Source organism: Lindgomyces ingoldianus, assembly GCF_010093535.1.
Source record: "Lindgomyces ingoldianus strain ATCC 200398 unplaced genomic scaffold BDR25scaffold_15, whole genome shotgun sequence".
NCBI lineage: Eukaryota > Fungi > Ascomycota > Dothideomycetes > Pleosporales > Lindgomycetaceae > Lindgomyces > Lindgomyces ingoldianus.
Genome location: NW_022985176.1, coordinates 597,565 through 616,950, shown reverse-complemented (window position 1 = coordinate 616,950; position 19,386 = coordinate 597,565). Strand labels below are relative to the sequence as shown.

The 19,386-nt window shown below is 38.4% G+C and overlaps 6 protein-coding genes across 6 annotated transcripts; 2 read left to right on the top strand and 4 right to left on the bottom strand.

Moving 5' to 3' along the window:
* Positions 1 to 570: 570 nt before the first annotated feature.
* On the top strand, positions 571 to 967 carry BDR25DRAFT_224506 (putative SWI/SNF-related matrix-associated actin-dependent regulator of chromatin subfamily A member 3-like 3; the record flags this gene model as incomplete). Its single annotated transcript, XM_033685146.1, has 2 exons — positions 571 to 788; positions 838 to 967. Coding segments are annotated over 2 exons (348 nt in total), but the record flags the coding sequence as incomplete, so codon positions are not given.
* A 388-nt stretch (positions 968 to 1,355) lies between these two features.
* Positions 1,356 to 2,240, bottom strand: BDR25DRAFT_325234 (RTA1 like protein; the record flags this gene model as incomplete). The annotated part of the gene is made up of 2 exons (XM_033692207.1): positions 1,356 to 2,017; positions 2,069 to 2,240. 2 exons carry the CDS (start codon positions 2,238 to 2,240, stop codon positions 1,356 to 1,358), a joined length of 834 nt encoding a protein of 277 aa, XP_033547746.1.
* A 14-nt stretch (positions 2,241 to 2,254) lies between these two features.
* On the bottom strand, positions 2,255 to 2,711 carry BDR25DRAFT_354850 (uncharacterized protein; the record flags this gene model as incomplete). The annotated part of the gene is made up of 4 exons (XM_033695377.1): positions 2,255 to 2,400; positions 2,454 to 2,500; positions 2,553 to 2,648; positions 2,677 to 2,711. 4 exons carry the CDS (start codon positions 2,709 to 2,711, stop codon positions 2,255 to 2,257), a joined length of 324 nt encoding a protein of 107 aa, XP_033547745.1.
* Positions 2,712 to 13,047: 10,336 nt separating this feature from the next.
* Positions 13,048 to 14,562, top strand: BDR25DRAFT_303505 (uncharacterized protein). The gene has a single exon (XM_033690013.1). It carries the CDS (start codon positions 13,280 to 13,282, stop codon positions 14,519 to 14,521), a length of 1,242 nt encoding a protein of 413 aa, XP_033547744.1. The 5' UTR covers positions 13,048 to 13,279; the 3' UTR covers positions 14,522 to 14,562.
* Positions 14,563 to 14,678: 116 nt separating this feature from the next.
* BDR25DRAFT_224217 (tannase and feruloyl esterase) lies at positions 14,679 to 16,388 on the bottom strand (the record flags this gene model as incomplete). The annotated part of the gene is made up of 3 exons (XM_033685135.1): positions 14,679 to 15,044; positions 15,098 to 15,874; positions 15,924 to 16,388. The coding sequence occupies 3 exons, from the start codon at positions 16,386 to 16,388 to the stop codon at positions 14,679 to 14,681; spliced, it is 1,608 nt and encodes a 535-aa protein (XP_033547743.1).
* A 1,138-nt stretch (positions 16,389 to 17,526) lies between these two features.
* Positions 17,527 to 18,190, bottom strand: BDR25DRAFT_314084 (uncharacterized protein; the record flags this gene model as incomplete). The annotated part of the gene is made up of 2 exons (XM_033691428.1): positions 17,527 to 17,797; positions 17,850 to 18,190. 2 exons carry the CDS (start codon positions 18,188 to 18,190, stop codon positions 17,527 to 17,529), a joined length of 612 nt encoding a protein of 203 aa, XP_033547742.1.
* Positions 18,191 to 19,386: the final 1,196 nt, after the last annotated feature.

Sequence of the window (19,386 nt, the reverse complement as noted above, 5' to 3'; positions counted from 1 at the left end):
TTCGATTTCGATCGCTGATGTGTGGACATGCTGGAGAGTGGTGGAAAAAAACTGCCAGGACTCGGACGGAGTGATTATTTGCTCCAGCTGCTCGAATGCTGTTCGGATCGTCTGCCTGGCTAGCGCAGAGACGGCACGGGCTTGCTGTGAAAGGCAGGATAATTTGGAGCAAACAAGCTGGCTGCGTATTTGGCGAAATACGAACTCTTAACCCATGCTAAGCCTACCACAAACGCTCGATCAGAGTATATTCTCTCTATTCGCAGGTTTAATCTTCCTTGTCCGATGACCCCCTCCTTCAATAGGCGGCCAAACGCTAGAGATCTTCATTTTTTTCTTAAAAAATTTTTCCATATCAAATCAGCTAGCAAAGGCTCAGTTTTATCAATAACGTATCCGAAGCTCACCAAATCGAGGCACCTCCACAGTTTTTTGGAGGCATCATTGCAGACCCAATGGGGTTAGGGAAAACTTTGACCATGATAGCGCTGCTAGTAGATCTTAAGGCGCAGTCCCCGGAGACTAACTCTCGACGTTGTCGAAGCTGGCCTCAAGCAAGCGTCCCCGTCCATTCGGAGCGTACGCTTCGATAAAAAAGTACCACAAACACAACGCCAATCTGTCATTACTTCATTCATTCAAGACCCAAGCCTCCGTGTCATGCTACTGATGCTGTCTTGTGGTGCAGTTGGGTGGGTTCATATGTTGGCTTGGAAAGCTATGCGACTTACCTTTCTTAACTTGACCGTAACAGAAGCATCGCGCGCATACCTAATGGAGCCACATTGGTGTGTAAACTGTCTCCACTTTCCACTTTCCTATCTGACCCGATTATAGGAACCCTACTATTGAAGAGCAAGCTCTTGCACGTATACATCGAATTGGGCAAACGCGCCAGGTGACGACCGTTCGTTTCCACATTCGGCATTCCTTCGAAGAGGTTCGTAGTCATACTTTCCTTTCTTAGTTTCTCGTAGTTAATCCTATGGCAGGGAGTTATGGAGGTTCAGGAATCCAAGAAGAATCTTGCTAGTGTGTTGCCTTCTGGTCATGATGGCGGTCACAGTGATGATAGTCTTGGGGCAATGTAGACCCGTATCCTTCGAAGTACCCTCGTTCTACTTGTACTGATTTGAATTTAGCGACTGAGGTCATTGCTTTAACACACTTCAAGTGACAAAAGCTGCGGGTTCGAGGCATTCGCCACACGAAGTAATGGATATGGCATAAATTGATGTACCCTGTTTCCTCACAGTAAAACTACCCATTCGTAGTACGAATTAGTATTCGTAAGAGTTATTTTACTATATAGACTCCTGGTGTAAAGCAACTTATGTCTCGCCACCTGTTCCCCTCTATGGAGTGATGACCGCTAAGTCCTCGCCCGCTCTGTCGAAGGCTTTGTTGTCCTTGATGTCTGCGGGAAACCTCCAGTAGAATACCAGCATAACGATAAACATAGGAACAGAGTCGAATATATATAATGTCCATTCGTTGGTAAGGGGGTATCCGTCCTGGCCTAGGGCAAACTCAATGACACGGAATATCGATCGGAAGAAAATCAAGCCCGAGACTCCGTACAGCATGTGAAGGTACTGTTCCCATCTGACATTCGGATTGAAGGCTTGAGTTGTCGGAGCCCTCCGCATTCTCTTATGGAAGATCCCGATGGTTGCAACAAAGAGGCCAAACATGACGATCTGGATCATCAATCCTAAGATGACAATGGCTTCCGCCAATGTAGCATGACTCCCAGTTACCATCAGGCCAGCGCCACCGCCCTGAACTGCCAAAGAAAACACATCGCCAATAACAAAAGTCTTTGTGAGCCAGGGTACTCGGACGATCGAATGGCCCCAACCCCCAACGCTCGCGACTATACGTCCAAATACCATGTAGATGGAGGCTGCGAAGAAAACCGGAGCTAGCAGTGTCCCTTGGTTCTGAAGGGCGAATGGCATCAGCTTGCCAGTGCGCTTGTGTGCGGCAGCACGAGCGGCGTAACCTATGATTTCGACTATAATGTATGAGAGCTATGTCCTGGCATAAGGTGGATTGCATAACTCACAAAATCCGCCAACACCAAATGGAACACAGAACCAGGCTTTCGTCTTCCAGATGCGGTATGAATGTGCAAATGTTGCTGCCATAAAAAAAATCAAAAAGATGATGGCAGCTGCCATGGATGGAACATATTTCCAGAGGTAATAACCGCCTTTATAAGGCTCTAACTGGGCCATTGTCGTCTCGTTCCCTACTTAGGTCCTGAAGAGGAGAGCAACCTAGATATTTGGATCTGAGTGTAGGAGGGGGCGAGAATTAGAAGAATGAAAGATATCGATGAAGCATAGAACATGACTGGGATCGAAGGAGAAGAAATATACGGCCAAATCTGAGTGCCTGTCTGGAATCGCAATTCTTACCGTTTAAGGAGCTAACTTTACACGCGTCACACAGTAGGGCTGTGGGTACAAACCTGGATAGAAATGCTGCGTCCGTGCTACACTCGGACATTGCAGTGGCCTAGCTGCGGTCAAGTGTAATTGATGAACGTCGTGGGTTTTCGTTGGATTAAGGGCGCGCCAATAGGCGCAACAGAGATCCGCGGAGAGGATGAGGTGGGGCTAGGTAGCCAATAGGAAAATTGTCTTTCCGCGGGCTCATGGTGCGAGTGACGGCCCGGTAGTTGATCCGCAGCTCGAAACCAACATCATCATCAAATCATCAAATATTACACTATCTCTACCGCCAAGCCCTCTCTCCTATTGGTCCGGATATAAGCCGGCTATTAATTTAATTAGTAGAAAATTAGTAACTAAAAAGCTGCGTTACTGTTTGTTTTTAAGCTTTAAGTAATTATTCTGCTATGCTACATGCTTAATCTAGTCTTCTTTTTTTCCTATTATAATTAACTACTGCACAGTTAGGGGTGTAAAAATTACTTCTACAGTGTAATTTTTTCTGCTAAATGTAATTAGCTCTGCTAAGACCTTCTAAGCAAAGCCTGCTGCAGGCAAAAAGGGGGTTCTAGAGGATCTCCCCCTAGTTAAGCAAAACAGTAGTGCAACTTTAGGCTTTAGCTTTACATCTGCTCTAACCTGTTCTAATCTTTCCTAACTAGACATTATCTGCTTTAATACCTTTACAGCCTTAGTTAACCTTACTTTATAATAATAATAAGTTATAGTAAGCTACTATATTATAGCTATTTACAATGTACATAAGTGTATTAGGTTATTCTATGTTATCTACTAACCTCTATAAAGGATTGTAAAGGCCTTAAGATTACACCTAACATAATATTAGCTTAATATAAAACACTTTTAACTATTTCTTTTTTTTTTTAAGCTATAAAGCTATACTAATTATATTAAAATTAAGAGCATATTTGTATACTACAAACTATTACATAGGAGGTAAGGGCTTAAAGGCGTTCTATTACTTAGAATAATAAGTTTAAATAGCTTAAATTTTTCTTTATGTAAGATTTTTTTTTAGAGGTTTTTAGCCTAATTAAGTCCTTTTTTAAACTTAATAAGGACACTGTTTTAGAAAAGGTTATACTTCTAAAAACTCTAAAAAAATAAATTTATTTAGTATAGCATAGGCCTTACTGCGCCTTATTTTAATAAGTAGGATCTTAATCTACTTAAAGTTAATCTATCTTTAATCTACTTTAACTTTTTTTAATTAGTACTTTTCTTTTTTAACCTGTCCTTCTTTTTTTATTATATAGTGTTATCCTTTTATATTATTGCTATATAGACTTATTGCCTACTTTCTGCCTAGTCTGTAATAACTATAGACTCTTCTCTAACTTCCTTACTAATAAAGTTAGAGCTCTCTATTACTAGTGCAACAGACATAGCTGTGTAGTATGTTACTTTATTATAATTATTATATTCTTTAGCGCTTATATCTAGTTCTATCTAGGCGTGTTAGCTATTAGCTAATGTTAACTTTAATGTATAACCTTTAAAATGTGTTTAAGCTCACGCTACTACAGTCTAATTAGGTCTATGCTAGGGCTAACCTACACATGCTAGGCGTGACACTGCATTAAGCAGAACACTAGTGCTTAATTAATTATTTTATACATATTAATACCCTTTTAAGACTTTTACACTTTTCTTTACTCCTCCTACACTATCTGTCTAGATCTATTATAATATATAATTAACCCCTTCTAAGTCCTTTATGCTAACTTCTACTCCTCCTACGCTGTTTATATATATATATTATTATAATATATAGCTAACTTTATAAAGACTTGTTTAATTTCTACCTTTTTAACACACTTTAGATTAGCCTGCTCTATCCCTATCTATGCGTAAAGATTAAGAGCAACTAAGGGCTAGTCTCTTATAAGACAATTTGCTAAAGGCATATATTATTACTACTATAGACTATATTACTTCTATTAACTTTAGTCTAATGCAGAATTCTATAAGTAGCTATCTTAACTGTAGTGCTTTTTACTAGCCTAAGAAGTAAGTTAATAAGAGTTAGGCAGATTCTCCTTAGTACTTTATATGTTGCCTAATAAGTAATATTAACCTTCTAACCTTTCTAGATCTACCTTTATTCCTGTGTTGTCTTTTACAGGGTAGGCACTTACTTAGTAGATCCTTTTAGAAGCATTTTTAATTATATAACACAGCTTTAGCTTTTACATTAGCTAACTACAAATAAATAGATTAGAGTGTGTGTAGCATAGGCATAAAAGTTTTTTAGATTATAAGGGAGATGTACTATATGCACAGCCTATTAGAGCCTGCTAAGGGGGACATCCTCTTCTACGCATAGCTGTACTTTTACAATCCTGCCTAGGCTAACAGTGCGCGTATAGGGCATTAGGCTAATAGTAGTCTTAATCTAACTATACTTACACAGCTACTATAGATAGTTAAGACAGATTATAATAATCCTTAAATTAAAATATATAAAACTGCATATAAGCAGTTATAGCAAGCTTATAAGTAAGATAAAGAATTATAAATTACTTTTAATCTATAACTACAGTTAATTATGCAGGCTAGGGCTAATTAATGTTAAAAAAACTTGCCTGTTGCTAAAAAAATTACTGCTCTAGTCTATAACAAGCTAGTTAAGGATTATAACTAAGATTTTATTTTTTACTACTAACCTAGCTCTAATCTAAGACACTATTAGTCTCTATACTAAAAGATTAAACATACACATGCAGTATATTAGCCTCTCTACTATGTTTTAATGTTCTTATAGGGTACCCTTAGGTTTTACTATAGTTTATAGCTGCGTACTTTACGCATGTCTTACACCTAGGATACTCTAACTAATTCTAAGTATTACTAATTCTACTTATTTCTCTAGCATAGCAGTCTTATTATGCTTTTTAATTATAGTTTGTTATTCTAGTAATTTGTTGTTAACTACTAAGCTTAGTGTAAATAAAAAAAGTTATAGTAGATTATAGTAAATTAAAGACAGTTATGTGCTAATCTATATTAAAAAGTGTGTAATGCATTAGATTAAGATAACTTTTAGGCTAATTTAGTTAGAATTTAGACTATTCTTTCTTTAAGTTATATTAGCAGCAGTTGCTTTATTACGCAGTGTTATTAGAACTTTATAGCTATTATTTAAAAGCTTAGTTAACTTGCTTTGTTTATTACTTTTACTGCTAATCCTAAATAGCTAGAGTTAGAGCAGGAGATTAGTACGTCCTTTTAGCTATTAGATTAGCTAGATCTAGTCGCGCGCGTTTTTAAGCTGTGTCTTAACTCCCTCCTTGCAGACCTCTAGACTAACTATGTATTTAGCTAGTATACTAGTATTATGTATACTATTAAGTACTAGAAGTAGGGTTTACTTTATGCTTATATTCTACTTTTTTTATATTATAATTACTATAATTAGTTCCTTAATTTAAACTTTATTAATTAAGTTATATAAGCTAAGCTTCTTATAAAAGCTTAAGATTTAAATAAAGTCCTAAGTAATATTATTAAAACTACTATAGTTTATAGGCTATGTAGAACCTTAAATCCTAGCATGCCCTGTATGCAGACTACAGAGCGTTCTCTCTAAGCAACCTGTTAGAAGCAATTTCTAAAGGAATACGCTAATAAGACTTTAGTTAGTAGAGACAGTTATTCTATATATTAGCATTAACCTAGTTTAACTTAGGTTGTAAAGTGTTATAGTTAGAATGTTGTAGTTAATAATTACTAAGTAGTGCTTTACAGTCTATACCTTTTATATAAGTACAACACACATGTTAATGTAGAGGTCTGTGCCTCTATAAAGTTAGTTAAATATATACATAAGTATATCTATAAGGGCACTAATTAGGTTGTTATCTGTATCTAGTAAAAGAACAAGGTTGCCTAGTATCTAAACATGCGCTATATTAGACTAACTAAGGCTGTTTAGCAATTAATAAAGTTTAAAGTTTACAAGAAAAAGCCTTTTATTATTTAATTAGTAGTGCATTTACTAGAACAGCATATAGTTACCTTTTATAACAAGGACAGTGCTAAACAGGTAGAGATTGTAGTTAAACAGAAAAGATTATTATTAATAAGATAGTTAAAGTATAATGCCTTTTACATAAATAAGTGTAATCTTTTTTACTAAGACTTTTTAACTTAGTATTGTTAGAATCTAGGGAAAGATAGTAGTAAATAGACTTAGTTTTAATGTAATTAGTACTTTATTAGTTGCGTCTACTTCTGCAGTCCTTTCTTTAAAAAGTGTTTCTATCTTAAGATGCTTCTTATGTAAATTCTAGGTGTAATTAGTTTTAAACATTTTTACATAGTTAATAGTTAGATCTAACCTACTTTTAAAAACGCCTATTTAGCTTTTAATCTCTTAGTTAAGGATAGATTATAGTAGTATATATTTCTTAAGCTTTAGTATTTAGCACTTACTTTTAAGTTATGTTGCGTCTTCTTCTAGGCCCTAGTCTTTAGGAATGTAGGTAATTTTATAGTGTTATAAAATAAGTTCTTCTAACATCTATCTAACAACCTGCCCCTCTGCTTAGAATAAATAGTGTTGCCCCTTAGTATTACTAATCTTATAAAGGATCTATGCCTATAGCTAATTAACTAGGCTATGCTTAAGTTATTTAGAAAGAACCTTTCTAATTTTAACATGCCTATGCTATAGGAATATTAGGTGCAGGAGGCTGTTAATTTATTAGTTGCTAAGCAGCTTAATTACAACGCTGTAGAGCAGGATCTTAATTATACTAATATATATAATAAGCTAAATAAGGCCTAACTAGAAGTTTTTTATGCTATTACTTAGTCTATTCTTGCTATACTATAATTTAGTTGCTACTTTATTTAAAGCCCTAGCAGAACTAGAAAGACCTTTTTATATAAGACTATTTGCACTTATCTTTAGACCTAACATAAGATTATTTTATGTGTAGCATTGTCTAGCATTGCTGCGCTTCTTTTTTCTAGCAGCTGCACTGCTTATTATTAGTTTAAGATACTTATTAATATTAAAGACAGATCTACCTGCTTTATGTGTGCAGACTCTCCTGCTGCAGACCTTATTTGTTAGACAGATTTAATTATATAGAATAAAGTTCTAATGCAGCACTAGTACTGCTTTAAAGCAGTTAACTGTACACTATAAAATATTATAAAGAACAACTCCCTATTTAGAGGTATCCTAGTGCTGTTAGGAGAGGACTTTGCCTAGATCCTTCCTGTTGTTTTGCGCAGTAGGAGGTTACAGACTGTACAAGCCTACCTTTAGAACTTTTATTTATAGCTATACTTTACTATTCTACAGCTAACAGAGAATATAAGGATAAAGTAGAGACCTGCTAACTAAGAATATGCTTAGTAGATATTAGACTTAGCTAGGCGCAATAAGAAGTCTATTGCGCTTCTTCCTAAAATCTAGCAGTTTTAGTCTGTATCTGCATTCTATTCCTACATCTATCTACCTAATCTACTTTAGAAACTTACTAACCTAGAAGTCTATACTTCTTTGTTAAAGCAAAGGTGTATATTAGTAGTTTAAAATAACGCTATTAATTCCCTAAATAACTTTTTATTTAAGCGCTTTAAAAGTGTTATAATAGAATTCTACTTTACTAATAAAGTCTACTAATCTTTCTTAGACAGAATTAATTAACTACTAAAGGACCTACTTTAAAGCTTTAATCTGCCTAGCCTCCCTCTGTCTACTTTATAACTAAAGGTTAGTGTTCCTATTATGCTCTTGCGCAATCTAGATCTAGGGTAAGGATTGTGTAACAGTACACGTCTTGTAGTCACTGCTGTTAGCTAGACAGCGCCTTTCTTTATTAGTAGGATACTTAGCAGTAAGTTTAATAGTTAGATCTAAATAATTACACATGTAAAGTTAGTGTCTAAGAATAATAATGCCTTACCCTTTTTAATTATTTAGTATTAGATTCTAGTTTAACTCTGTTTTACTATATCTATTAATAAGTTGCAAGGTTAGTTACTTAAGATTGTTAGTGTTAACTTACAACATTCTGTCTTTACTTATAGCTAGTTATATGTAGCCCTTTTATGTGTTACTACTGTATCTAGCATCTCTATTCTAATTCTGCCTAGTTTAATAGGCAAGGTAGTTAATATTATGTATCCTAAGGTTATTTTGTAGACTGCTCTGTACAGTGCATGTACATTTCTGCCCTGCTACTATATTTGCTCTATTAGTAACGTCTGCTTTTATTATAATTATATTAGTCCTGCGCTATCCTATTTTAGGCAGTGCCCCTAGAAATCTAGTTTTAGCTTTGTGTAATAACAGATCTAGCCTTAGCCTTCTTAAATTAGGTTTAATCTTTTTTAATCTGCTATAATACTTTTTTCTTACTTTTTACTTACTATATTATACTTTCTGTTATTTTGCTTTTTATCTGCTTACTATGTTACTCTTTATGTACACATCTGCTAGGGCTATTTTGCCTTTTAACCCTTCTGTATATAAAGAGCCTATTAGGCCTGTAGCTGTTATGCTAAGTATTAAGTAGTAAACATTTGTTTAAGAGATGCTTAATTAGCATTACATTATAACTACTTACCTTACCTGCATTAATTATAGTCTAACTAGACAAAAAAAAAGAAGTATTAGCTATACCTACCTTAATGTAAGCTGCTTTTATGCTACTTTATTATATAAGCTAATTTTCTTATAGGACTAAAACCTTTATTATTCTTCTGCTATTCTACCTAAGTATAATATTTTTTTTTTTAACTTTAACTACAACCTAGACTAGCCTTTTATTAATAATAAGAGTGTAATAAATTAGTGTTAGTAAGGCTGTTACTGCAGCCTCTACCCGCCCTATCTAGGGCAGCTTTAGTCCTAGATGTAGTTCCCCTCTACTGTTGTCTAGGAGTGGCTGCTCTAGGATAGACTAGTTTATGGTCAGGTAGTAGGTGATCTACTAGATGCTACCTAATTCTATCTGCCTTATATATAGAACTACAACATAAAGCTTCTAAGGCTTATGTTTTATAATACTAAGGTAGTTAAACTAAAAGACCTATATTTTAAGCCTAACTTCTATTTCTAGCATACTCTTTAGCTAAGGTATAGGCGTGTAAGGTTAGAAGAATAGTACATATTAAAGAACTCTCTCTATTAGGTTTAGCCTAATGCTTATTAGGTATGTTATCTTAACTAGTCTTTAATTTTTTCTAATTATACTCTAAATTTATTATAATCTTAAATGCTCTATATGTTATCTATTAGCATAATGTCTTTAGTTATTACTAGAAGATTATAAGCTAAAGTATAAAAATACTTTTTTACTTTTAATAAAGTTAATATCTAGTTCTGCTCCTCTTTCTTCTATAAGCTACTATAATAGTAGCATGTTATAAGATCTCTAATTAGTGTAGATCTGTTATTAGGTAATTAGGCGCATAGATTAGGCTTATTAGCACTAGTCTAGTTAGAAAAGGAAGGCAGATAATTAATATTAAAAGCAGAAAAAACATTTTACTAATTAGATTAATAAAGATACTACTTACCCTAAGAAGTTAAAAAAGTTTATAGGTGTTTAGAGTCTTAAGCTTTAGCATTATTTTTTTAAAAGTTTTAATAATGTATAGCTACTAATTTACTTTATATTTATTACAGGAATAGTTATGTGCAGCCTATAATCTAATTATATTAGCTACCTATTGTAAGATTGTAAACGCTATTCTTTATGCAGTAGGTATATTATTATAAGGTTAATCTGTTAACTCTAGTAGGAAAAGCATTAGTAGGTGTAGTGCTAGAGCAAACTACTACTACACTAACTTACATCTATCTAGAAAATAAACTAACTATCTAAACCTAGTAAACTAAAAGTAACCCTACTAACTTTGCTTAATGCTTTTAAGGTCTACTCTAATTAGTCTAAAAAAGATACTAATAATTATTAAGCCTATGCTTACACTTTTTAAAGAATTTCCTTTTCTTTAGCGTGCTTTTTACAGGGACAGTTATATTAGTGCAGCCTAGATTGTTTACTGCAGTCTTAACTTTTTTTTTTCTAATATTACCTAACTTTAACTAAATTAAGTGTTTATTATAGAATTATTTTATAGCTAATTAGGTCTTAACTTTTTTAATAAATAAAGAGTTAGAACTTAAAGAAGTGTTAGTAAAAACTTTTATATTATTAGTAGCTATAAACTCTTTGTTATTAGTATCTTCTAAGTCCTTATCTTCTTTAGATTAACCCTTAGCTATGTTAGTGTTATTTATAGGCCCTTTTGCCTCTTCCTTATTACTATTAGCTAGGCCTTTTTTAGCATTAAAAGCTATGCTAACGTCTACTACTATGTTAAACTAGAATAATAGGGACTGCATTACTTTGCTAAGTTCTATGCACTTATCTATTGCAAGTTTTATTATATCTTTAATCTAGTTCTAGACCTAACTAAACTAGGACTGCAGTAATTTATTGTCTATAAAGATTACTTCTTAGAATAACTTAATTATAATTAGTAGAGCTGTGTACATATTTTACTGTATAGGCTAGGCCCTAGTCCTTAGAACTTAGTAACTAAATAAGTTAATTATAAAGGCTATAACTAGATTATAAGGAACAGTAGGTTTATTATAGATTAGAACTAAAGTAGCTTTTTAAAGGCTTAGATTTGCCTTAGTTAAAGCTAATCTAGGCCCTTTTAGTGTTAGGGTAGATGTTAGCACAGCTAGACTCTTCTATAGAGTAGGGATACTTTTTAGGGAGGTAGTAATATTTTTAGGCATTGCCTTTTTCTTCTTTAGCTAATAGACTTTATTTTATTTAATAAATTTAGTTTAATCTGCTAATATATATTAGTATCTAGGTATATTTTATTTAGAAAGAGAATAACTTACTTTAAAAATTATAACTTTTACTTTCTACACTATAGTAATAATTTACATAACTATAGCTAAAATAGTTAGGGACATATATATAGTAGATAAACTTACTGTTTTTTTTTAGGCATTTCTAGCAAAGATCCTGTAAGATCTAACCTACTATAAAGGCTACTAGTGCCTTAGCTGCTTTAGAGCGTGTAACTTTAATTAAAACTAAGTTAAAGCTATTCTAAAAAGGATTAACTTATGTACACACTATAATAATCTAATTTATTTGCATCTTAACTAACTTTAAATAAGCTGTTGTAACTTTTATGTTTAGATCTTTTATAAACTTAGGGTCTATTAGGCGTCTAAAGAGTCCTATTATCTTTACAGTAGTCTAGACCCTTTTATATAGCAGCTTTAAATTAACAATTTTATATAAATTAGTGTCCTTTATAAAAGAGTTAAACTGCTTAAATTTACTGCTTAAAAGTTTAAGCTAAAGTATAATTTTTCTTTTTTTTTTACCTTTAGTTAGCTTTAACCTAGCTTTAGCTAGATCTATCTAATAAAGCAAAACAATTAGAGTTAGAGCAGGCAGGGCCTAACCTATGCCATATCTGTAATGTCTATACTAGGAATATAGTGGCATAAACTGCTGCTAGAAAGGGTACAGTCTGCCTAGAGCAAACAGAGGTGCTTTATGTTAAGGCTACTAGGTGTTCTAGTACAGACCTTAAGCCTGCAGATATTAACCCTAGGCCTGCAGATATAGACCTTGCAGTAGCAGATATAGTCTGCAACTTAGCTAACAGGCAAATTACTGCTAATGTTCTTTATAGCTAGATATAGGTTAGATATAAGTAGGAGTAGGCTATAAAAAGATATTATTAGTCTAATTTCTTTTTAAGTTGTATTAATCTAAATTAATCTAGATTTACTTACACTTTTACTATACTATTGCTAGCTCTAATTTTAGCCGCCCTGCAAGCTGTCTAGTCTAGTCTAGCTAAAGGCGCAGGCAGGCACTGTCTAGTTTAGTCCTGCCTACAATGCTATTAGACTTAGGCAAGACTGCGTGTCTTCTAGTTAGAACGTATTAGGCATAAAAGGTAAAAAAGTAGGTCCTAATAACATATTGTCTAATAAAGTAGGTTTATTATTATTTAGCGCCTTTATTTTTCTTAATTAGCCCTAGATTATAACACATGTAAGGTAAAACTTACTATTACTATTAGCACTAGCTTTTTTAGCTAAGAGGTTCTAGCTTCTAGTTAGGCCTTTACCTTAGAAATTAATAATAACCTTAGTATTAATCTTTAGTAATAAAGGCTTATTATTAGGTTATAACTAGTTATTATTTAGTGTTATTATAGCATTATTAAACGCAATCTACTGCGTTAGAAGTAAGTAAAGAGTGTTAGAGGCTATTCTAATTAGATTTTAACCTAAAACATGTAGATAAGGTAAGATATGTACTTATAGCATCCTTAGCAGTTTAGGATTAGCTAGTAAGGTTGCACTGCCCTAGTTAGGTGGGTTGGTGGGCGTGGCAGGAGGAGATGTGAAGCTGGGTTGGTTAGATTGTTTATTGTGGCGGCCGTGCGCGTAAGCGAGCTGTTACGTAATCATTCCTAATTAGGACTAGCCCCCTTCTTCCTGGAAAGGAAGGCTAATCTGCTCGTAACTCATAACTCAACTCCAAAACCGGCCCAAGACCACTTAATATGTGAGACTTCATGGAGACTTGTCCTCGAGCGGCTTAAAATCGTAACTCGGCAGCCCGTCTCTCCTCTCGATTCGCTGACGCAATTGGGAAGTTTCAGGCTGCTGGTCTTCGTCAACACGAGGCTTGCAGTCCTACTCGGTGAAAAGGAGTCCAGTCCACTCAAAATCGCAAGTTTCCGCGTATTCATTTGAGAGCCTCAAACCCGCGGGACCGAAAATGCGCCAATCTAGCAGGAAATCTCGCCATGGCTGCACGGAATGCAAAAGGCGCCACATTAAATGCGACGAGACTCGGCCGTCTTGTGCCAATTGTAGGTCTCGCGACAGGCAATGCTCTTTCCTCCTGTTAGTTCCTTCATTTCCAGCCACGCCGGCCTCATCCACCTCTTCTAGCTTGGTAGATTCGTCACACAATGATTCCTTCTCGCTTGCCAACTGCGCAAGCACTTCTGATACTTATCCACCAACTCCGTTGTCACAGGATGAGCCAGTCACCACACTTTACCCAAACCCTTTATCCTCGTCAACCAATCAGCTTTTCAAACTTCCCCATTTAGAGCTTCTCCTTCATTTTGGGACCGATATGCGGAAGGATCTAACTCTGGAAGACACTGAAGCCGGAGGTTTCATCGACTTGGCACTCCAAGAAGCCATTAAAACACCATATCTGATGGACCAGATTATCGCCGTATCAGCTGCCCACATGAGCACGAAGCGCCCGGACCAAGAAAATTTCTACCGGGACGAAGCAACGTACCTGCAGACACGTGCATTGGCTATATTCAATGCAGGCCCAATTACTATGTCCGACGACAACTGCCTCGCTGTTTTTCTCTTCTCAATCCTGCTTGCACAACAAGTGCTGTTCGATACGCTGTCTACACGAGCGAATTTGTCGACGTTTTTGGACAAAATGGTTTCCTGCTTGACTGTTTGCGGCGGAATCCGGGGTATCGCTGGTCAGTCCTGGCAATCCATCGATGCACAGTTCCGACGACATGATGGGAGAAGTACGGCTGAGGGGTGGGCGGACCAAACAGAGGACGATACGAGCATAACGACAGAGTTCTCCCGCCTCGATGATCTGGTGGATAATACCGATCTTAGTGCTTCTTCTCGAGATGCCTACATTCAGGCCGTAAACCTCCTTCAGAGACTATCCAGTGCTGCAGAAGGGCCCCAGGACTCTTCACTTCGCTGTGCTAACCTTGCACTTCGATGGGCTGTCATGGTTCCATCCGACTTCGTTCGACTTGTTGATCAGCGTCGACCGGAGGCTTTAATAGTGCTTGCTTATTATGCGGTGCTGATTTATGAGGCTAGAGATTTCTGGGCTTTTGGAGATGCGGGAGAGTTCATTATCCAGACTATCACCATAAGTCTGGGTACTTACTGGGCTAAGTGGCTTGCATGGCCGAATGAGGTGCTAAGTCGAGCGGGGAATGTACAGCCCGGTTGAGGACTGATGATAGAACTTACTAAAGAAACTTTCGGTTCTGGCGACCCCATTCTTTATTTTGATAAATAGTATGCTATCTACATATCAGGTACTCAAATCTGTGATATTACTTCCATCTCGAATCTCTAAACAAACGAATAATACAGTTTGGCATTACTCACAACTCTGTAACGGGGGAAGAGTCCTCATTTCTAGGAGCAATACAAGACCAACACTCCACCTTTGCGGGATCCCTACAGCCCGAATCGTACTTTGCTTTTTGTGGGAGCGGACAGAGGATTCGCTGCTGGACTTTGCCATTAGGGCCGGGAAATGACATTGGGGAGCTTTCAGGTGCAGTGCCATTCTCAACCCAAGCGCGAAGCTGATCGAATAGAGAAAGAGGCTGGCCTCCTGTTCCACCAAAGCAATGGCCGAGACCAGGGACAGGATAATGGCGATAGAAATCTCGAACGTCAAGGAACCGCTCGGAAACCTCTCGATAGTATTGCTCGGTGCTCTTGGGGGTTATGATATTATCGGCCTAAATCGAGAAAATGAGCTTAGAAGTCCCAACGATAGCGCAGGAGTGCTTACCAATCCGTGGAATGTCAACAATTTGCCTCCTGCCCGCTTGAATGTTGAAAGATCAGGGTCGCTGGTTGCCGTGATGGAATCGTACTGCTGCTTACTATCGTGAAGCATATCAACGAACTTCTGATGAGAAATATTGGAAAGATCGAAGTCTGGCTGCTTTTCGACAAACAGTTGCAACCATAAAGATCCCAAATTATTTGCTACTGGGACACAAGTTCCGTTACTACATTTGGTAGCAGCCAGACCAGTCGGATTGAAAGACGACGAAGAGTCGCCGGTGAGATCAGCATCAAGGTTAAGACCGTGCCAAAGACGTCTTCCCGTTGTTGACACAATGCCTTCCCATGTTGCATTGGCTACCTTGGCAGCAGCAGCACTGATCTGCATCGTTGTATTCGTTTGTGCACAGTCGATCACTTTACCAATGAGATCGAATGGATCGAAATTTGCGGCACATTCCTCGACGTCGGCGACAATACCATCTACGACACCGTCAAAGCCGTCGCATTTCGCAATTGCTGCAGCCGTAATAGCATCGATCTCACAGCCGTAGGGGTACTCGTTTATCATAGCCATGTATTGCTGGGTCCAGAAAGTCGTAAATACCAATTCCGACCAGTAAATCGCTGGAGCGCCAGCAGCTATGCCGTCGTATGCTGTCGGGTATCGCTGGGCAAGCATGAGTCCTTGCCGGCCACCTTGAGAACATCCGTTCCAGTAGGAATAAGATGGTGGTTTTCCATAAAAGCTTTGGATCAAGGACTTCCCAATGATTGCCTAGCATTTTCCGTTACAACTTTACGAATGGTATAAAGGAGTGTCTTACCTCGTCATTCAAACTCACAGATGCAAGATCTTGCAACTTATACAAGTCAACATTTCCAGGACTCAATAGTGCCCAAGGACTTGGATCTGTCGCATTTCCCAATCCAGCGTCAGTGGTAATAGTAGCGTACCCATCCCCCATAGCCCCAGCCATTGCACTATAGGAAAGGAAGAAGCGGCCAGCGACCCATCCACCGCCACCGACCGCTTGAAAACGCCCGTTCCAGTTGTCGACGGGAAGCCATGCTTCTACATTTATCGTGTCGTTCTGTCCTGGGTGCGTGTAGGTTACGGTTATGTTGCAGAAAGTGGCGTTTTCAACGCTAATCGAAGGTTGTGTGAATCGGTATGCGCTAGGGACTCGGGCGCTGTAATTGGTGACTGGAGAAGCTTGGAGGGTCAGGATTTCGGATCCGAAAACGATTGGGGAAAAGACTTCAGGGACGCAAGCTGCGGTTAAAGACATTGGCATAATCTCAAAAGAATTAGCGAGTGTGGTGAGGATTTTGGCATGGCATAGACTGTTATCATCGGGGAGTTGGGGTGTTATATCGGATTAACTTGACGTGGATGTTAGCGTACCATCTTCCTTAGTTTGTTGATGACGCTGACGATGTCAGTGGTTTTCGTCGCCAGAATGGATCCCCGGAGTTTCTAGATTATGTTATGCATGGATATTGAGTATGCAAGCGGGGGGTTTCTGACTTCCGCGGATTTAAATTTATCTTATTGGTCGACTCTCTGTGCGATCAAAAACACAGCCACTCAATGCACTTCGAACCCACGGGCTTTTTTTTTTTGAGTTGACAGAAGTTCCATGGGAATATTTCTGCGATGCCTTTTTAGGCTTGTGGTCTTTCGGATCTCGTAATTTTACTGCATCTTGTTACTGATCGTGGAACATGCTATACAGATTCATTCAGGACAGAAATTTGCATAATATTGACGTTCCCCCTGATTATAGCAATAGATGTAATGAGAGGCTCTGCACCAGCTATACTCTATGTTATCTGAGAAACCACTGCAAATTCCTCGATTTGTAGCAGCACTTCGATGTGAACGAGGAGACATGGATGAAGTTTTTTAAACGAGAAGACCACAGGGGCCACCTTGAAATGGATTTCCAGGCCTCGATAATGCTTTTATCCTTCATCTAGATTTTTTCAGCAGGCTGAAATACAACGCTCCCACGAGGGTATAAGGATCGCACCTTGTGCTCACTAACCAGCATAATTATCTCAGTCAACAATGAATCTAGGTGGGCGTTAAATGCTAAGGTGGCTTGTACGCACGAACCAAAGTCGTCACCTAGATGGTATCGGAGCTCTGTTGCCAAGAAAGGCTCTTGAATAGCTTTGTCTTATCATCTTCTGAAATATCCGCATATGCTTCTCCATGTGATTCTCCTCCCATTAGTGGGCTAGGAAGGCAAATATAGAATTCTCATATGCCAACTTGTGCATGCTTTCAATTAAAGCAAGTGTTAGTTGAGGAATGTTAGTAGTGCCTAGGGACGCAGATCTTCCCTGAATTCTAGATTAGGCATTTGAAAGAAGGCTGGAGTCATGGACACTTGTTCCCTCTCCGGTATTGCAGTAAGATTCTTAGTGATCATACTGAGAGATTTGACCCATGGATTCTAGAATATTCATATGATTGACATGCACCCTTCTGAATAGGTCGTTGTCTTCTTCATCACTGTCGACTCGGTGTGGAACCTGAAATGTGAATCCGCCTCCAGAATTCGAAATCAGGAAGGCTGGGTCAGGGTCCACAACCTGGAGGATCGGAGGCCGTATTGTGTTGCCAGGAGGGGGGAAATGATTACCAACTGTGAATATATTCCCCAGAGCATAGTACAACCCACAGAAGCAACTGTATAGTGGAGTCACGAGGTCATAGAGGTGAGTGGGGAGGGAGATCTCACCACCGGAGAAGCCGTTGGGGCGTACTGGCCGTGTTTGCTGTCGTGCAACGAGGGCATATATTCTCAATATTAGGGTGCCTCCTCTCAAGAACGATAGACATGGCTAACGACGACCCATGGAGGACAGAGCGTTCCCAATTTCCCTCAGTAATACGCCGATAACTACGCTTTGGGTCAAGAATATGGAACTTGTTTCGTGAGACCATGCGCTCGCCAGGCACGCCTTTGAACTCGCATTGCAGCCGCGCAGGGAAGACCGGAAAGTATCGAAAATGGGCATAATGTAACGACATCGCTCGCTCGAGGACATCTTCAAAATGTATATTGCCCTGTAGTATCATGGTTGGCGCGATAGGTATCGCTCGAAGAGTCCGAAAAAAGTGCTGCATAAACGGTATAAGCATGAGGAGCCTTAATATCAAGTAATTCATCCCAGTTCTGCAGAACTCTGAGATATATTCGAAATCAATCTCTGCTAAGCGTTTAAGGGGTACCTGCGTGGGCTGAGAGGAGGAGAGGGGATGGTTTTGGTTGCCACGTCTTTAGATCCAGTTCATGTTTCTTGAGTCGGACTCCCTAGTATATTTTCCGTGCGGCCCTTTTCGCTTTGCAAACCAACTTAATATCACAGACTGGTGTCATTCCCATTCCTAGCCCGAGATCCTTGAGCTTATTGAGAAAGATTGAAAGGGGTATGTGACAATGTTGGCATAGGAATCGCAATTTTTCAACGGTGTCAAAGCTCTCGGGACCGGTTATCTGGAGGCTTTGTACCTTTCGTAGTAATCATTCTCGTCCTTTGAGCTCAAGAAGCGTAAGCTGAAAGTGGGAGCTTGCTCGATCTGTTTCGCGCAAGACTGAGATGGCTTTATGAAGCAAATGAAGGCCTGCCACAAAGCCACCGGCCGAGAGACCAAAGGAGACCACTATGCCGTATGGCAGGAGTCTGTACGAATTGCTCCTGATCTATTCATCCTTCCTGATGTGCCTTGACACCTAATTGGCCCTCCTGTGGATGGTGTCTGGCAGTTACTAAATCATAGTTGATGGCAAACTGAATTCCGAGAGTGGGTTGATTCCACAATAGCTAGGATTCCTAGGATCTCGGAGTACCTGTACGGGCGCCCTCGCCGTCCCGAGGAGACATAGAGGTCATGCACTTAGAGTTGCACGGCTGCAATCGATGTATCCAGCGGCTGCTGAAGTGTCAGAGGAAGCCGTAGGAATTGGAGTTTAGTAGAGACAATAACCTAAGATGGAAAAACTCCGCTCTGCTCCGACGGTGGCGCAGTTAGGAAGGAAGGTAGAGGTAACGAGGTTGACCACAGAGGGAATGCACGTGTCCTGCACACCTAGCGAATCATATGCTGTCCTGTCTCTCCACCAAAACTCCCCCTAGAGAGGAATTCAGGACCCAAACTTCCATCCCTTTGACCGCCTCTCTAATTCTAGTAAGTGATCTATAAGATAAAGCCTCCCCTGATCATGTTCCACAGTATGTGAGCACACACCATATGGCTTAAGTAACTGCGCCTGT

Coding starts and splice junctions, on each gene's coding strand:
- BDR25DRAFT_303505 (XM_033690013.1), top strand. CDS start 13,280: ATGCGCCAATCTAGCAGGAAATCTCGCCATGGCTGCACGGAATGCAAA.